This window comes from Trifolium pratense, linkage group LG6 (assembly GCF_020283565.1).
Source record: "Trifolium pratense cultivar HEN17-A07 linkage group LG6, ARS_RC_1.1, whole genome shotgun sequence".
Taxonomy (NCBI): Eukaryota; Viridiplantae; Streptophyta; class Magnoliopsida; order Fabales; family Fabaceae; genus Trifolium; species Trifolium pratense.
Window position 1 is genome coordinate 14,584,961 of NC_060064.1, and position 19,321 is coordinate 14,604,281.

The 19,321-nt window shown below is 30.8% G+C and overlaps 1 protein-coding gene across 1 annotated transcript; it reads left to right on the forward strand.

Annotated features, from left to right (window-relative positions):
* The first annotated feature begins 18,283 nt into the window (after window positions 1–18,283).
* LOC123891791 (agamous-like MADS-box protein AGL23) lies at window positions 18,284–19,321 on the forward strand. The gene has a single exon (XM_045941680.1). The coding sequence runs from the start codon at window positions 18,284–18,286 to the stop codon at window positions 19,319–19,321; it is 1,038 nt and encodes a 345-aa protein (XP_045797636.1).

Sequence of the window (19,321 nt, forward strand, 5' to 3'; positions counted from 1 at the left end):
TGAACAATATCTTATTGGCTAACATTTGAATTTATATATCAATAAACATTTATGGTCAAAATAGATTATGTGAATAGTGCTCAGTAGTCAAAACGACATTTAAAAATGAATAGATGGGGTAAATTATCTATTCAATTCATTAACATAATATTTAACGCACATTATAGTGATCATCATAATTAGGATTATTTGATTTACAAATAAAAAACATATTGAATAGAACAGTGCAAAATAAAATTTTAAATTATTGAACAATTTATTGTCATGTACGATATTATTCCGTGGACAAAAGATTATTTTAATATTTTAGATAAATTATACGTTAGACAAAAAGTTATTATATGACTTAGAAAGAAACATAATTGATAGTATCTCAAAATGAGGATCTAATTGGCATTAAGAGATGAAACAATTTTTATAATATACTCACTTCAGAGGGAGCATACTATAAATAAATGATGGATTTGAATCCTCAAAAGTATGTAAAGCACAAAGTGAAAAACATATTATGGTTCTAATTATAATAATCTCGTAATTTGTTATGATGTATGAATTATCTACTTTAGAGGAGTCGGATTCAAGATTCAAGAATGATATATAGTATTTTCTCTGACACTATTATAACTAAACAATCATTTTTTAAATTATTGAAAAAATGATGTATCCAGTCATTACTTTTAGACTAAATACATAACTTTTTCAATGAACTTAAAAAGTGATTTTTTGCTTATATATAACCGGAGAGTATCTCAAAATTACCTCTCATTTAATTTAAATTTTTATATTTCCTATAACCAAATTAAATTTATTTGTAACCTCAATGGATGGAGTTTAAATCTCATTGAAGAAAGTTGTAAAATGTTCATTATATAGCATTGTTATTAAGCAACTATTTTCCCTTCCCAATTTTTATTTTTTAAAAAACCAAATTTATTAGTCATAGAAATGTGATCGATTGAATATTTAAATGTGATCAAATACCTTTTTTAATGTGTTGTTTGATCAATTTTCGCTTATAATTCATTTCAAACGTAGTATATTTTTAGGTTTTCATGAAATAGAAATGCATTTATCAAAACAAAGTAATGATAACAATGCAACATTGCTAATTCAGGACGTTGGAAAAAGGAGTAATGGAGAGGTGAAATTGTCGTATGAGCTTATTTGCTTGTTAGGAGAATTTGGGGGCAATTTGGAGGAGAAAGTATAACAATAACATTAATGCTTCTTTCATTAACAAACCTCGAAACTACGTATAAGGCTAAGTCGATTTGAGAAATGAAATAGAATCCTCTAAGAAAAAAAATAATACAAAAGAGCGCATCCGCCACAAGGGGATCACCATAAAAGCACGAGAGAAAAACCCTAGCATCAATTATTGTCTAAAACGAGATTCTAATTAGCAAGAGCAAAAAAAAAACCCTAGTATTAATTATTTTCTAAATTGAGATCCTATTTAGGAAGAGCAACTGCAATGGGTTTCATCCCCTTGTAACATGACTGTATTAGTAACATCCTTCTAATTCAATAATCATGTACACAACATTGTAACAAAAGTGAACTATTAATGAAAGTTGTTTTAGCGGCGTAAACATTATAATTATTCGGCTCTTGCATATAAAAATGGAATATTCCTATCAACTAAATTAAACTCACGGCCGTAAACATTATAATTATAAATGATGATATCTTTACAACTTTAAAATAAGTTAAAGAATCTTTTAGTCAAATTTTCCCTGTTTTTAGACAAGATTGTTATTGAGACTTTTGGTGAGAGAATATTGATTTCATAATCATTGAAATTGTTTTGTCCTTGCATTTTTTTAATCTTTACATGAGCAATGTTCTTAAAAAAATTAATTCCGACTAAAATTAACAAATTCATTTTAGAAAAATTTCTCTCAGCAAATGTAATGAAAGCAAAGATAATTACTAGTATTATTCAATAAGTTATGTGTACATTAGAATTAAGATTACCCAAATTAACTATTGAAAATTTGAGCCCCTATTTCGCACCAAGGATAGAAGACACCTCAATATATGGAATGCTAATTTAAATGGAGAGTATTCGGTGCAAAGTGGTTACAATTGGCTGTTATCTCATCATGAAGTGGAAATCTCTCAAGAAATTTGAAATTGGATTTCGAAGTTCCAATTCTCTATTTGAAAAGTTTGCCACTGATCTATCCTGACTAAAGCAGTTATGGCACATAGTGATATCAATGCCTCTACTCTACTAGCTAGTTGCCTCTTACTCGCTCCAGTCTCATATATAAGTAAAAGTTCACTTTTTAGATTCATTCGATTGTTAACTTATTTGGCCATAAGGGTAGCAAAAGTTCACTTTTTAGTATGAATCATAACCCACCAGTCTCCATATTGTCAATTGGCCATCCTTGGAGTATAAATATGAGGGGCTTAAGGGTTAGTCCCAAAAGCTTGATGGGTAAGTTAAAGCTCGGAAAAAATATAGTTGCAATCGTCGAACAGTGGCGGCTTAACTGTCCGTGCGAGATGTGCGACGGCATCAGGCCTCAAAATTTTAAGGGTCTCAACTCAAAATTTTGAGGTAATATAATATTACATATATATTATTTATACCTATAAAATATCAGATGTATATTAATAGATTAATTTTTAGGCCATAAAATAATAGTTATATATTGTTAATGTTCATAAAATATCATGAGTATCAATATATTAGTTATTTATACTCGTAAATATAGTTCTAGTCCATTTTAATCTTTACATAAAATTTAACCTTAGATTAGGAGGTTTATATACAAAGATAATTATTTTGTATTTCTTGTCATTTGATTTAATGCAATTGGTTTAATATTGATAATTTATATGTTTGTCAGAACAAGAATGATTTTTTTTTATATATATTATATGCAATTTAAATCGACAAATATTTTTTTTTAAAAAAAATATATATTTTTTTATTAAGGGTCCACTTTTATATTTTGCACAGAGCCTCCTAAAACTCGGAGACGCCCCTGTCGTCGAATTCATAGTTTGCTGCTAGATTTTGTCAACAACTAGCTTGTTTCTCGTGCGCCAAATTTTCCATTGATGATAATTTAGTTCAACTTTTGTTACCCTTGACGGAGCTTAAGGGTAACAAAAGTAACATGGATGAAAGTTCAACTAATTTATGGTAAGCTTATCAAAAAAAAAAAAAAAAAAACTAATTTATGGTAATTTAACTTCACAAACATTACATGGATGATCAAAAGTAACATTACATTTTAAGATTTATTATGATTCTGGTAAGCCTTCAAATTTACCTTTGAACTCACTTACACGGTCAAAAGCATTTTAGTAAAAAATTGATAGCTATCCAAAATAAAAAAATTATGAAAACGGATTCAGAGTCGGTTATGGCATAGTGATTTCAGCTCTTTTCGAATTGTCGAACTGTTATAATTCCTACAAAATGCAACAACAATCACTACTTAACTAACTAACGATTGATTATAAAATATTACTTGCAAGAACGTTTTAATTGGAGGAATATTACTTGCATCCCAATCTACATCCACTCACAGCGGAGATTTAGACATCCGAATAATATATCTGCAATAAAACTAAACATCATTAATTTGCATGTCACGCAAAATTTGTTTTAAGATTGGCTACAATTCGATACCGAATCCACGATTTGCAAGAATCTAGCAAATTTTAATATCCATTGACGTGGACAGTTATATGCCTATAATAAAAAAAGGTGGGTGGGACTATTATTTTTAAGTTTTAACATGTCATAATTTTTTTCCGGCTAATCTAGTGGCTAAAAATTCTATATTTAAAGTGGATAAATGAAGTGTTCAAAATTTGAACTCCGACTCCTGCATAAAATATGTGATGTCCTTTTGCCGAAGAAACTAAGCTCATAGAAATAACATGTCATAATTTTATTGTCAACAAATAAATTATTTCGAAACGGAAAAAACAAACACAAAATAAAAGGTACAAAGATGTACCCCATACAATTACCGCACTAAACAAACCATTCAGTTGTTATAATCACAACCATTAATTTTTTTTCACTTTTAGAGAATTCTAATCCAGTCATTAAGAGTACATGGATGTGTCTAATATAGGTTTTTCAAAACTGCTAAAAAATGGACTCTTATCATTTTTAATAATTTTTTATTACAAATATTTATTAAAAAATAGTACTTACTCTTAAATTAGGTCAATATGTTAGACTCCCAAAGAGTGGGTCCATCTCCTCTAAAGTGAGTGATTTATTTTAAAGTGCACGGTGAATAATATCGACCGTTAATAAATCAAAGCTAGATATCGTAAATACATTGTAACAAATCATGTAAGCCAATAATACATGTAGTTCATGAATAATTTGGCATAAATATTATCATATTTAGTAATTTCACATAATATATTAACATTATTCATTCAAATTTTTAAAGCATGGCTTAGATTCATAACACTACAATTTTTTTTTTGAAGAGTTCATAACACTACAATTCAAGGTTGTCAGAACCGGACCGGACCGGCCGGTCGGACCGGTCGGACCGTGAACCGGCCATGAAACCGGCTCGGTTATGATCGAAAACCGGACAGGAAACCAACCGGGAAAAAACCGTGGCGAACCGGGTTGAACCGGGTTGAACCGGCGAACCGGCCGGCCGGTCCAAACGGTTTTGCAATTTTTTTTTTTTTTTTTTTTAAAAACAAGGCAAAATCTTTTTTTTTTTTAAAAAAAAAAAAAAAATCTGAAACAACGTAGGAATAGGAAAAGTTGTTTTTCATCTTTTTTCTCTTCTCTCATTAGTCATCACGTAAAAACGCTTAATTTTTTTTCTCTTCTCTCCTCCACCCTCTTCAACCTTGCCACAAACCCTTCCCCTTCCTCCTCTTGCTCCGGCGCCGGCGGTACTACTATTACCTTGAAGACTATAATGATTATTAGTTTTTAACTTTTTATGTCTAGATGAACATTATAATGATTATTACGTTGCATTTAGCTATGCATTTGGACACTAGTCTTTATGAACTTGATGAACATTTAGTTTTTGCTTTTTCACTTGGCACTTGGTTTTGGTAGTATGTTGTCAATTGATTTTTTTTGAAAGCAGTATGTTGTCAATTGATGTTATGGTGCTATTTTGTGTTATTGAACTTAGTTTATTATATAATTTCTAATTTGGTTTGAATTATAAATTTTATTTTATTTTGACATTTGATATTTTATCTTTTTAATGTGTGAAATTATGAAATATTGAACAATTATTCATATTTTTTATTTATATATTAATTAAAATATATATTTAATTAAAAACGGTTCGACCCCGGTTGAACCCGGTCCGACCAATTGAACCTTGAACCGGTGAGCTTGCCGGTTCGATGACCGGTCCGGTTCTGACAACCTTGCTACAATTGACACATTGGTGTTGATATTCCTATAAGGAGGTACGTTATAAGCGAGGAATGATCAGAGCCGCGACCATAGAATAATAATGTTGTCTTCTTCTTTTAAATGGTCCTCCACAGTCCACACCCTTATTTATAGAGGTTAGATGAGACGTTATTAGAATGGTGGTAGTGGGGAGTGTTTTTGAGATCATGCATGCCTTGGATGCAAAGTGATGTTTAAGTAAATCCACATATAGTTTTGATCCTATCGTCATAATCTTTATTCTGTTTTTCACAATTCGGATCGAAGAACTAAATTAATTAGATAGTTATACTTATATGGCTGAAATAAAAAAAAAAATATTGAATAAAATTTTAGAAGTGAACTTGATTTGATGGAGAGATAAACCGGTGGCTCTTTCCATTGTGCAAGTAAGATTGGTTGGATTAGTCCACTTTTCGGACTTTCTAGCTCGGTTATTGGGTCTAGATTTCTTTTAAGTGAGGTGGATATTTTTATGACGGTACAAATGGTTATTTATTTTCGCATTTTTTTTCTAAGATTCTATTTGTTTAACTTTTTTTTTTTTTGACAAGTTTTATTTTAACTCATGTTGTTGACTATGCAGAGAAGATAAATCATAAAAATTATCGCAAAATATATTAATAGCCAATTTTTTTTATTAATAATAATTATTTGTTTTTCTTTTCACTTTTTTTAAGCATTTTTTTTTTATGATTTTATCTTTTGTCTTGTTACCTACAACTTATAAATTATATAATATAATATTATTAATGTATTTTTATTAATTTATACCAATTTTTTAGTTTCCATTTTTATCAAGTAGAAGTTTTGAGAGTTGTTTTTACTAGCATGCTATATATTTTTAATGAGGCTCAATTGGTTTTCTTTGCAATGACAACTTTGAGTTTGCGGATGAAGCAGAATATGCAGTTGTGTGGGAGAATAAAGTTGAGACTGTTGAATGGAGGGTTAAGATTACCACCACATGACCAACATGAGAGGAAAAATTGGAGAGGATCTTAATAGGACATTAACCCGCGCATGTGTGTGCGATCTACTTATATAAAGATATCAAATATGATTTTAATTTTTCTTCATTAATTTACACTAAACTACTCGTGCTCAGTTCTCACTATCATCAGGATTTGGATCCTCTTTAATATTCCCTCATGTTTTATCTCCTTTTTCTTAATCTAAGGGTTGATAAATTACAAAGAAATGGTCCCCATGAGCTTAGCTCAATTGGTTGGGACATCAGCATTTTATATGCAGGAGCCAGGGTTCGAACCCTGGACACTCCACTTATCCATCTTTAAAGGTGGAATTTCAAGCCACTAGGCTACCTGACCAAAAAAAAAAAAAAAAAAAAATTACAAAGAATAAAAATGTGAGAAAATCAACCCTTAGATTAAGAAAAAAGAGAGAAAACATGAGGAAAATTGAAGATGATCCAAATCCCATCTACGTACACTTTTCATTATGGGGATCACTTTTCATCGTGCTAGATGAAATTTTGAATAAATGATCCCCATGATGAAATAAATTTTTTAATATGATTTGAATTTATTTTAAAACAAATTAACATAGAAATATGACATGTAATTGAATGATTGGATAATGGATAAATGTCCATACAAATTTTAACTGAAGTTTGTCTTCATTAAAAATATTGGGAATTTTAAATTTATTCCCTTAAAGTGAAAATAAGATGTTTTCGTCCTCTCAAAATCTTCTATTTTGTTTTTTTATCTCTAACTAGTGTGATCCATATTTTCTATTTGCAAACTTATGTAAAAAAAAAAAACATGTCTTATGTTATGGTGAGTTTGTTAATAAAAGATTTTTTGTTGTTTAAAAAAAAATGTCTTATGTTATGATGAGTTTGTTAATAAAAGATTTTTGCTGCTCAAAAAAAAGTCAAGGGTCTTGTTGGTATTATGAAAAGTCCACACCAAATTTTTTTGTATCATCTTTATATATAGATATAGATGAACGTAATATTGATATGATCAACAATATAGTTTTTTCTTCAAAATAAAAAAATGTACGTTAACAATAATATAACTCTTTTGGTTGTTAAAAATATAAATTTTTGGGTTTTTTTTTAATATAAGTTTTGGTTGTGAATTAAAAAGTGATCCAAATGTTAGTAGTGTTTAAAAAAAAAATAGTTTTCTCTAAAAAAAAAGATATAGCTTTCTTTAAGATAAAATATATAAAAATTAGATTATTAATTGTTGCCAATGGGATTGGAACAACATACCTTTGTTATCAGTAATTATAAGATAATTTTCTATGCCAAAAAAAAAATGTAGCTTTTCATAAAATATTAGTATAAAATTTGGATTATTATTGTGAGTGAGATTCGAACAACAGACCTTAATTAAGATAAAAGCTCCGCATAAGTATGTGCTCTATAATATTGACACATAGGATTTTTCTTTTGAAATCAATAGGAGAGCTCTTTGAAAATCTCGTAATGTATATTATAGAGACGGATTTTCACCATGGCAGTTGCCAACGGTGCTGGTGTTTGCAATTCCCAATTTGAAACTTCAAACGCATGATTATCGGAAACAAAAAATGGAGAAAAGTACTAGGTTAATATTTTGGGGCAATTATATTAGTACTAGGTTAATATTTGAGGTCAATTGAGGAAATAGTTAGCAAATGTTTTTTATTTTAAAATTAAATTACAAAACTATCGTTTATCTTTATTTACAATAGAAAAAATGATATTTATGTCCAATTAAATAAGATGTGCATTGTTAATTTATACCTTAATGCTTTTTGGTGGTTGTAAATGCACATTGTTTCGCCGTCTTTCTCCTCCCCCTCTTCCAAATCGGCAATATATAACACCAAGGGCTGGTGGTGCGATCGACCGCCGGTTGTCGCGACATCACCTCACCCGACCCCTTCTGGGTTGTAAACAAGGTGGTTGTGCATCACCTCCCCTTTAGTTTTGGTGACAAAAGCTCCACCGCCGCCTTGTTCACGTTTGGGGTTTTGGTTTCCAGAAACGGATAAACAGAGCATCGTTGTTGCTAAGAATCACCTCTAGTTTTGCAGTGGTGGATGGTTTGCAATGGAGTGGATCTCTGCTTCGTTCATTTGTTAAGATTTGATATTTTTTTCGAATTTGGCTTTGTTGCGGTGTCTCTCTCCATCACAGTCCATTTTAGTAAGAAGCCAAGTCAGTGGTAAGCCTTCAGATGGCTCGTTATGATTCTGTTTAACATTGTTGTTCGAATAGGGTGATCGTAATGACCAAGTGTCGAGAACGACAATTTCAATATTTTTGGTATTTGCATTCATTGGACCGAGGGAAATATGTGCCTTTAAATCCAATCTTTGTACGCTGATTTGTTCTTTTCATTGCTTCTCATGACTCGACTCCATCAAATACATGTTTTAGCAGCCTGATAATGTTCGAAAGAACTAGGTGTGTAGATACTCCCTATTGATGGTAACAGTTGTTCGTCATGCTAATGGGCTTGCTGGTTGCTTTTTGTAATTTTGTGCTCGTGGTGCTCAGTTCAATTAGTTGATCATCCCTCGATCTGGTTTTCGATTGGTTCTGGGTTGCATTGGATTTCCAGATTCGTCAGAGGTTGATATAGAGATCTCATATTGTCTCTACTATATCCTTGTCACACTCTTGGTGGGTTGACACGAGACTGTTTGAATCAAAAAAGTCTGGAATGCTTATTGTGATTTATCGCAAGGGGTTGTTATGACGTGAATCGGTGCGTGTTGGCGGTCGGTTCATTCGTCAATTTCATATCTTTATCGGTGCTTGCATACTTATGCTCGATTAAGTTGATTCCATTTGTGCTGATTTATATATTTGTATCACTCGTTTGGGTTGACCTGCACTTTACCGGATCAGGTTTTATGTCCCCCCAGTATTATTTCTCTTGTACTTTTTCTTTCTTTTTATTATATATTATTATGAGACTATGGCAGACAATGAGGATCATTGGGTCTGCCTTAATTGATATTCCTAACGTTTCTTCAATATCTGCTATTCTCTTAACTTATCAAATATATATATATATATATATATATATATATATAGGGGGTTGCTAATTTACAGCCAACTAAAAATAGTAAGGTGTAAATTAGCAATGCTCACATTTTCACTTTGGACAAAAAACCCTTGACATTTAGTTATTTTACACTAAAAAATTGAGGGTTAGTTAGGTAACTTTTATTAAATGTTGTACACTCATTTGCTAATTTACACCCACATAATTATAAATATGTACAACCAAAATAAACAACCTATTTAAATAGTTTTTTCCAATTTGCATAGTTTTTCTTTCAAGAAACTTGTTTCATCGTTTTTTTTTAAAAATAAACTGGAGCATGAAAATTCATCGCTTTTGATTGTAAGGTGAGTAGAGGCAAGAAGCATGTATAAAAAAAATAATTTGGAGCATGAAAAATAAAATAAAGTGTAGTTCACGTGAATCCAAATAGCATAGGCTTACATATATAATTATTTTTTTATGCAAGCAAAGCTTACATAAAATTAGAAAATAGTTTTTTTGTTAAAATAAAATAAAATTGGATTGTATATATTTTCTCAAGTTGTTTTTTTTTTATTTCATAGGTTGTCTTGTGTTTATTATGGTTGTATATATTTATAATTGTTTGGGTGTAAATTAGCAAATGGGTGCACATCATTTAATAAATTTTATACTAACCCCAAATTTCCTAGTGTTAAATAAGTAAATATCAAGGTTTTTTTTGTCCTATTAGAAAAGGTGTGCATTGTTAATTTACACCTTAATGTTTTTAGTTGATTGTAAATTAGCAACCCTATATAATATATATATATATATATATATATATATATATATATATATATATATATATATATATATATATATATATATATATATAGGTATAGGTGTTGACTTGGGTCCTTGTAGTATGTTTCTCTTAAGGTCTCGGGTTTGATTACCATTTGTGCCAATTTCGGTGGGCTATGTCCATACAGAACAAAAAAAAATCTGGATTTAAATGGAGCCCCACAAGTGGACGGTGGGATTGGTTCCCTTGGATTAGTCGATCCTAGGGCCGGATACCAAGTTTTCAAAAAAAATAAAAAATAACAATATATATATATATAATCTCATTCCAGACATTTTATAGGGGTCCTAGGCTAAATGTTAAAACAAAATTATTTCATCTAACATAATAGCATTAATATATTATAATCATTTCATACGAAACAAAATACATTATACTGATAATTTTACAACGCATCAAAAAACTTCTTTTTAATCGAAAATTCACAAACAAAAAAAAAAGTGTTTTCTTCATGCATTTTGAGATGCAAAGTCATTTATAATCACATGAACATCAATGTTTTTCAACATATCATTCTTAATTGATAAAATTGTCATATCGCTCAATCTCTCTTGTGATATTAATGATCAAAATGATATCTCAAGTAGGTTTTGATGCATATTATTTTTTATTGAAAAACTTCTACGGATCGCATTATTCAGTTTTCATGTTTTATGCATATTATGTTAGAATTCAATTGATTCATAAACCCTAGAGTCGATCATGTTAATCATCAAGAAAATACTTTAGCCATAAGCGGAAGCGTACCTGAGTTTGAGTTCGCCATATGTTAAGATCAAAGGTCACGGGTATGTGTGATCATCCAACCGCAGAATTCCTTATTGGCTCCTAAAACCTCTTCTGATGGGGATGAAGAGAGAACTTTTTGACTGAGCGCCGTTTTCACGTTATTCTGCAATTGGGGACCATAACCCCTATAAATAACCTTAGGGTTATTTCCTATTTTTCAATTTTCTAATTTGGCCCCTCATCAAATTAGATATTGACTTATGGTATCTACACAATAAATTGTCTTTCATGATATTTATGCTTTTAGCCATAGACTTATATATTATTAATTAGACCACTGATGCTTTGGCTAATTACATAATGGCCCTAACACATGTAATATTACTATTGTGACCCAAAAATCCTAACAATCTCCCACTGGTCACATATGTAATTATACACATGTGTTAGACTTTATGAGCTCAAAATTTGCCATTATATTCCTTAAGCATATCCAAATTATCTCGTCCATTAGTCATGCCAATATATAGAACCAAGGTGATTTTCGTTACATTAATCATAACTAAACCCATCAATGATCACCAATAGTGACACAACTAAATGACATAGATCCATCATGAAATGTGTAGCATGAAAATCACATGAAATTGGTCTGTATATGTCGATTTTCAACTGGTCCTCTTTAATCCTTAGTGAGATCAAACCTTAACCAAAGTCAGAGTGTAAAAATACCAAAACTTTATTTCTGCAGAAAATATTCTTAAGCCTTATTTGAACTGAAGTGTGTCTATATTATAAAAGCATTAAAAATAACAAACTCCCACTAAAACTTAATATCACTTAATGACTTGACACCCATACGAGCAATATGCTCATGGAGCCTTTGGGGTGAAAAACTTTAGTAAGCGGATCCGCAAATATGGAGTTTGTACCGATATGCTTTATAGACAACCGTTCACTCTGAACTTAATCTTTAATAACAAGAACTTGATCTCTATATTCTTGAATTTGTCGAGTTCCTTGTTATTGAAAATAGAACTAATAATTTATTGTCACAAATAACTTTAGTGGTGTTTCAATTCCTTATCCACTATGTGCAGCCCCGTGACAAAGTTCTATAATCAGATGCCTCATGATATGTTATCTTTGCATCCAACAAAATCGGAGTCAGTACACCAAATGATCTCAAAAAAAGATCTGACCTCCAATACATGAGCATGCAGTCTTTTGTTCTCTTTAAATACTGTATGACCCATTTGGCTGCTTCAAATGGTCTAATCTTAAATTTCATAAATATCTGCCCAACATCCCAAAAATTGTACGCAATACCTGAACGCATACAAAACTGAATATACATTAGACTCCCTACTACTTATCATAAGGAATTTTCTGCATTTACTTTTCTTTAAAGTTATTCATAGGGCACTGTTTGAGACTAAACTTGTCTCCCTTAGCCACATGGTTTACCATCTTGTCATCGACAAACAAAACCAAGAAAATATATTTGCTCCCACACAACTCATGATATATACAATCATCAACCAAATTCACCTCAAAACCGAATGAGATGATTACTTGATGAATTTTGAAATACCATAATTGAGATGCTTGCTTGAGTTCATATATGGATTTCTTAAATTTGCAAACCATATATTTTGAATCTTTTGAAACAAAATTTTCCGGCTGCACCATATACATTGTTTCATTAATGTTACCATTTAGAAACGTTGTCTTTATATCCACCAGATGTAACTCAAGTTCTAAATGTGTCACCAATGTCATTATGGTCCTAAAAGAGTCTTTCGAAAAAACCAAAAAGAAAGACTTTTTATAATCAATGTCTTCTTTATGTGTAAATCCTTTTGTGACAAGACGAACTTTTTACCTCTCCACATCGCCTATCGAATCCCTCTTGGTCTTAAATTTTTATTTAAGACCAATGAGTTTCACACCTTATGGCAATGAGAAAATCCCAAATGTCATTGTCATTTATGGAATTTATCACTTTATTTAGGGCATCGATCCACCTTTGAGAGTTAGAACTTTCCATTGCTTGATGAAATCTGATTAGATCATCATCCATCATTCCAATGTTAACCTTATGTCCCTGGATAAATACAATAAAATCATCTGATATTGTATTTCTATTTTCTCTCGTGGGTCTCCTGAATGACATATATGTTCTTGAGGTGTAAGAGTTTGTTCATCTGAAACAATTTCTTGTATGGGGAGTTAGACAATTGTGGGAATATCAAAGTCTCTAACCATATCTCCCCCTGCAAACTCAACATCCTCAAAGAACCAGCATTTCCTCATTCAAATACCAAACTTAATTGTGGGATCATAAAACATGTACCCCTAGATCCTTTTAGAGTATCCAACTTATGCCTCAAGTCCAGTTTCTTTTCATTTGGTTTATAAGACTCCGCTTTAACTGAACAACCCCAAACTTGTAAATTATACAAAACCGAAATTCAATTTGACATTAGCCAAGAGTAACCATTACCCAAAAACAGGATGAAACTGAAGACATGAGCAAATGAAAATAAATAGTGAATAATCCTTGTCAATGATCAAAATTCCAAATAAATTATTATCACACCGAAATAACTGAAACCGCAAGCCTTAACTTTAAAAACTATTTAACTGAAACTATAAAGTTATTGAACCAAATCGGTTTAACAAAATCTAAATTATCTCATCTTAAATTTGAGACCAAACTGAAATTGGCCATAGACCAAACTTTGGAATGAAACAGGCAAACCAAAAATTCTATAATAATTTTAAACTGAAAGCATGGATGCACAATACCAAACTGAATCCAAACAACACAAGAAAATAAATGAATTAAAGCTGCATTCTTTTAAACTCAATCAACACCAAACAGTGTATATCTTTATTTATTTAATTTAATTAGTTTAATAAAACTGAGTTCAATTTGAATAAGAACATAATAGCTGAAAATCAAATTTATTAAGCACTGATGCATAAACCAAAACACTATTAGCATAGGATACACCGAACATGGCAATTCCAACAACATTGAAACCGAATAAAGTCAAAATCCAATTCTCTAAAACACTTGATTTCAAGGAAGGGATTACCATAATTTTTATCAATGAACTTAAATAATATAAGTAAATCCTTATTCTCTGACAGCGTCGAATTTCACAAACCAAAATCCATTATAGGATGTATAACTAATAGCTGTAACCGAACACTTGAGCAATTCGCTGGAAAACAAATTCATGCCGAAAACATAAATTACGGCAAAAAAACAAAATAATAATAATAATAATAATAATAATAATAATAATAATAATAATTCTCAATGACCAAATTTAGTCTTTATCAATAATCCATTTTTTTTTTTTTAGTTGCGTTAACTTGAATTGTTTTGTCGTCAACCACATATAGATGTATTTTTCACCATCACTTAGTTGCCGACAATTCATAAAACATTACATAAACACACTGTTGTTAGTTGTGGCACCGGAATCTATCCAACATATGTGTGTCTACATACCAAAGTTAAATCAACCTGAAAACAACTATTGTTACCTGATTTAAATTATTTATGTTGTTGTTCCTTTTGAGGCATTGTATCTGCAGCTTATCCTTATACTTTATTGAATTAAGGTTTCCCAAAAGCATAGTATTTCAGACTTTTCGTTCTTGAGAAACCTCTTTTCAAATTTCCTTAAGATAGTCTGCCCTAGAATGCTCCCATAGTGGCCTTTCTTATGATCATCGAACATATGCAATTTAACCTCTCCCACCTTACAATTTCCCTCTTTTGTTTAGAGGTACTCTCACCGTACGAGGTGTGGGAAAATCAATCCTTAATGCAACGCTGAGATCCATACTTCAAGAACTATCAAAAGATTTACTTTCTAGAACTTGAAGTTTGAGCCATTTAACTAAATTAACGTTGGAAGTAACTTCAACATGTCATTCATAACCGAAGAGGGAACAAAAATCAAGCAAAACATGCTCAAGTAAACCTCAAAATAAAAGTAACTTTAAATTCAAATAAAAGTAAACCCCATTACAAGATATCGGGAATCCATTAACATTCTATCTTTGGACAAAATATTAACTTTTCAGTGATACCTTGGCGCAGTAATCAAACACTGATAATAAGAACATGTCAAATAACAAATTTTCCTTTGGGCCAATTTATTATTCACACGTAAAACCGAATAATTATCACACGTTTATCACCACAGGTGTACTTATAATTCTGTAAAATAGTTACCTTCCTTTGGGCCGGTTAAATATTTACATAAGTTACAAGCACACAACCTTTTATATTTCAAAATAAGTTAATCTCCACAAAAGAGGTTACTTTGGCAACGTTATGTTTCAATCAACTTATTTCAAAATATATACTTAAACTGTCAAATATTTGAATTTAAAAAAAATAAAATTACTTAACCAAAGTGATAACCAAGTTTGCAAGTATGACTTGCAATTTTCCAAAAGAGTGCTTGCTTACACTCAATTCATGATTCAAAAGTCAAGTACTTAATCTTGTTCCATTCAATCTGAAACTTAAAATCATAATAACATGAATCTGATTTGTTAAATGGAACAAGTTTTCCTCACTGAGTTCATAATGCAAAAGAATAATTGAATCCCATAAAAATTATAGAAAAACCAAAATCCATTGGTATTGAATTGAAACCAAATGACATAATATATGAGATCAACTTGAAGCAAAGAAAATTGCAGCACATATGAAACAAAACAAAAAAATACCTTAACTTAAACTCTTTGTTTCATTCTGCAAAACTAGAAAAAACGATAAGTGCATACCATATATATCAATAGACTGGCACTGCCGTATCATTATAAATTAAAATTCTCATGAAATTAAATTAAGCAAAAACTTAAGTTTTCTCATGCTTGAAACCAAAACGGCAGCCCCAAATAGATTTGAATCCTCATCATGAATAAAACCAAATCATCATTATTTTACTATGAACAAAAATAAATTAATTGAAGACCATATCGAGAATATCGACGGTGCATCACAAAATCATGGCTGAATTCATATGACTTTATTGCAAGAGTTCAAACCACAGCACAAAATTTAAATAAAATAATGATGATAAAAATCAAAGTGATTATAATTAAATCACATAAGCCGAAAGATAAAACTGTGTTGCAAAAGCAATCAGCCGAAACATAGTATACCAGTCACCAGTGCATATTACTCATAATCATGAAACGAAAAGCAAATAAACACACTGAACGGAAATTGCCGAAAACCAAATAGAGACCAATAAAATTAAATTGGTATAAAATCTTGTTTTCTAAATGATCAAACATGATAGGCTCTGATACCACTTGTTAGAATTCAATTGATTCATAAACCCTAGAGTCGATCATGTTAATCATCAAGAAAATACTTTAGCCATAAGCGGAAGCGTACCTGAGTTTGAGTTCGCCATATGTTAAGATCAAAGGTCACGGGTATGTGTGATCATCCAACCGCAGAATTCCTTATTGGCTCCTAAAACCTCTTCTGATGGGGATGAAGAGAGAACTTTTTGACTGAGCGCCGTTTTCACGTTATTCTGCAATTGGGGACCATAACCCCTATAAATAACCTTAGGGTTATTTCCTATTTTTCAATTTTCTAATTTGGCCCCTCATCAAATTAGATATTGACTTATGGTATCTACACAATAAATTGTCTTTCATGATATTTATGCTTTTAGCCATAGACTTATATATTATTAATTAGACCACTGATGCTTTGGCTAATTACATAATGGCCCTAACACATGTAATATTACTATTGTGACCCAAAAATCCTAACATATTATTGTTTTTTTTTGTTAAATATGTTTTTAGTCCCTATAAAATCACGAGCTTTTAAGTTTACTCCTTCAAAAATATTTGTTCACTTTTAGACCCTATTTGCCTTTTTTTTATATATTTACAATGGAGCTGAGGATCAAATCCAGGATCTCTAGTACACCGCTCAAACTTATCACCATTAGACCAAACGTAATGAGTAATGACTTTCTATTTGCATTTTAAACTGACTATTTTGAGATATTATAAGTACCCACTTTTCTATATATATAAAAAATCAAAATATGGACTAATTGTAAACTGCAATGATAGGGAGGATTAAAATTACTATTAAAACTTATTAGGAACTAAATTTAAAATGACGTGATTTTTAGGAGGCAAAAATATATTTAATCATAATTTTTTATAATATTAGATAGGTATAAAAAAAATTTCAAATCCCTCCAATTAAAGACCTTAGGCGATGGCACCCTCACAAACACATACATACACCCTCACAAACATACACCTTAACAAAATTGTGGAATTGAGATTTTAATTTTTAAAAAATTTCAGCAAAATATATAGTTTCCCATTTTTTACTAGTACATGGTAAATTAGTGCATTTTTTTTTTTAAACAAAATTAGTGCATCTTTTAAATTTGAACAAAACCATTTTTTTTGGCAAACGGATTGGCTAGCTATTGAACAACAAATTAATAAAGCATAATTATTTATATAAAAAAATTGTTTGGAATAATATATTATAATTTTTTTTTTGGAAATAATATATTATAAAAAATTGTTTGGGAATAATATACATGAATCTTAATAAAAAGGCCTTGAGGATAGTTGGATAGCATTTGGCATTAAATAATACATAAACAATAATAGGGTGTATTTAATTATTTGCAAAACACTTAAAAAAAAACTAATTTTCATACATGTAATGTAATAAATTAAAAATTCTTTTTTTAAAAAAACAATTTCCATAAATGCAATGTAATAAATTAAAAATGATTTTTTATTAGAATAAAATAAATTAAATATAAATTTGACCAAAAATAATAAGTTAAAGATAATTGTTACTTTAACAAATTAATTTATTTCAAATTATAAAGGTTGATAATTAATATTTATTATATAACTTTTTATATTTCATATTGGTTTTATGACAAGTAAAGAGAACCATTTTTTACATTAAATTACCTACCATATAAACCATGAAAAATCAGATTTGATGAATATCTCTTGATCAAGAAAATAATTTAATGTAATAAAATGATTCAATGTATCAAATAAGAGAATTGTGTTCTTAGCCACATTACAATATGAGTGAGAATGTACTAAAAGTTTGGCTATAAATTACTCCTTCACACCTCATTTCAATATGTCATTTATTCTAGAATCACAAACACATCCACCCTTTAGTTCTCCATTCTCTCTTTTTTAAATTCAACCATGTCGAGCGGAAGAAAAAGCCGAGGTCGCCAAAAGATTGAGATGAAAAAGATAACCAATGAGAGCAGTATGCTAGTGACTTTCTCGAAGCGTCGTACTGGGCTCTTCAAGAAAGCTAGTGAGCTTAGCACTCTTTGTGGGGCAAATGTTGCTCTAATTATATTCTCACCTAGTGGAAAAGCATTTTCCTTTGGTCACCCAAATGTTGATACGGTCATAGATCGTTATCTCTCATTAGTCCCATCTCAAAACAATGGCGACATGCGGTTCATTGAGGCTGATGTGCGTGAGCTAAATTCTCAGCTGAGTCGGTTCAACAATGCGTTGGACATTGAGAGAAGGCGTAGTGTTGAGTTAAGTCATATGCACAATATGAATGAAACTCAGTGTTGGCTGGATCGTCCTGTTGATGGGATGAATTTTGATCAACTTGAATCATTGAAAAATGCATTAGAGAATCTAAAGAAACATATTGATGAACATCCTGCGAGGCTTGTAATTCAGGGTGCTCCTACCCAAACCGTGCCATTTTTTGTTGGAGATGGTTTATCCTCTAACATGGATGTCCATCATCAACCAAATCATCAACAAGGTCAAAGGTTTCCCACACAACCTTTTCAAGACCATATGTTGCAACCTTATTTGTTTGATTACAACAATATGGAAGGAGGAGGATATGGACCCTTCGAAACTGGTTCATCCTCTAACATGCATGTCAATCATCAATCAAATCATCAACAAGGTCCAATCTTTCCGGCACAACATTTTCAGGACTCTATATCGCAACCTTATTTGTTTGATTGCAACAATATGGGAGGAGGAGGATATCGACCCTTCGAAAATGGTTCATCTTCAAACATGCATGTCCATCATCAACCAAATCATCAAGGTCAAGTGTTTGCGGCACAACCTTTTCAGGATCCTATGTTGCAACCTTATTTGTTTGATACAACAATATGGGAGGACGAGGACATGGAACCTTCTGATTCTTATGATTTTTTAAGGCCTAGATCCACCTTAGATGCCCTTGGCTATTAA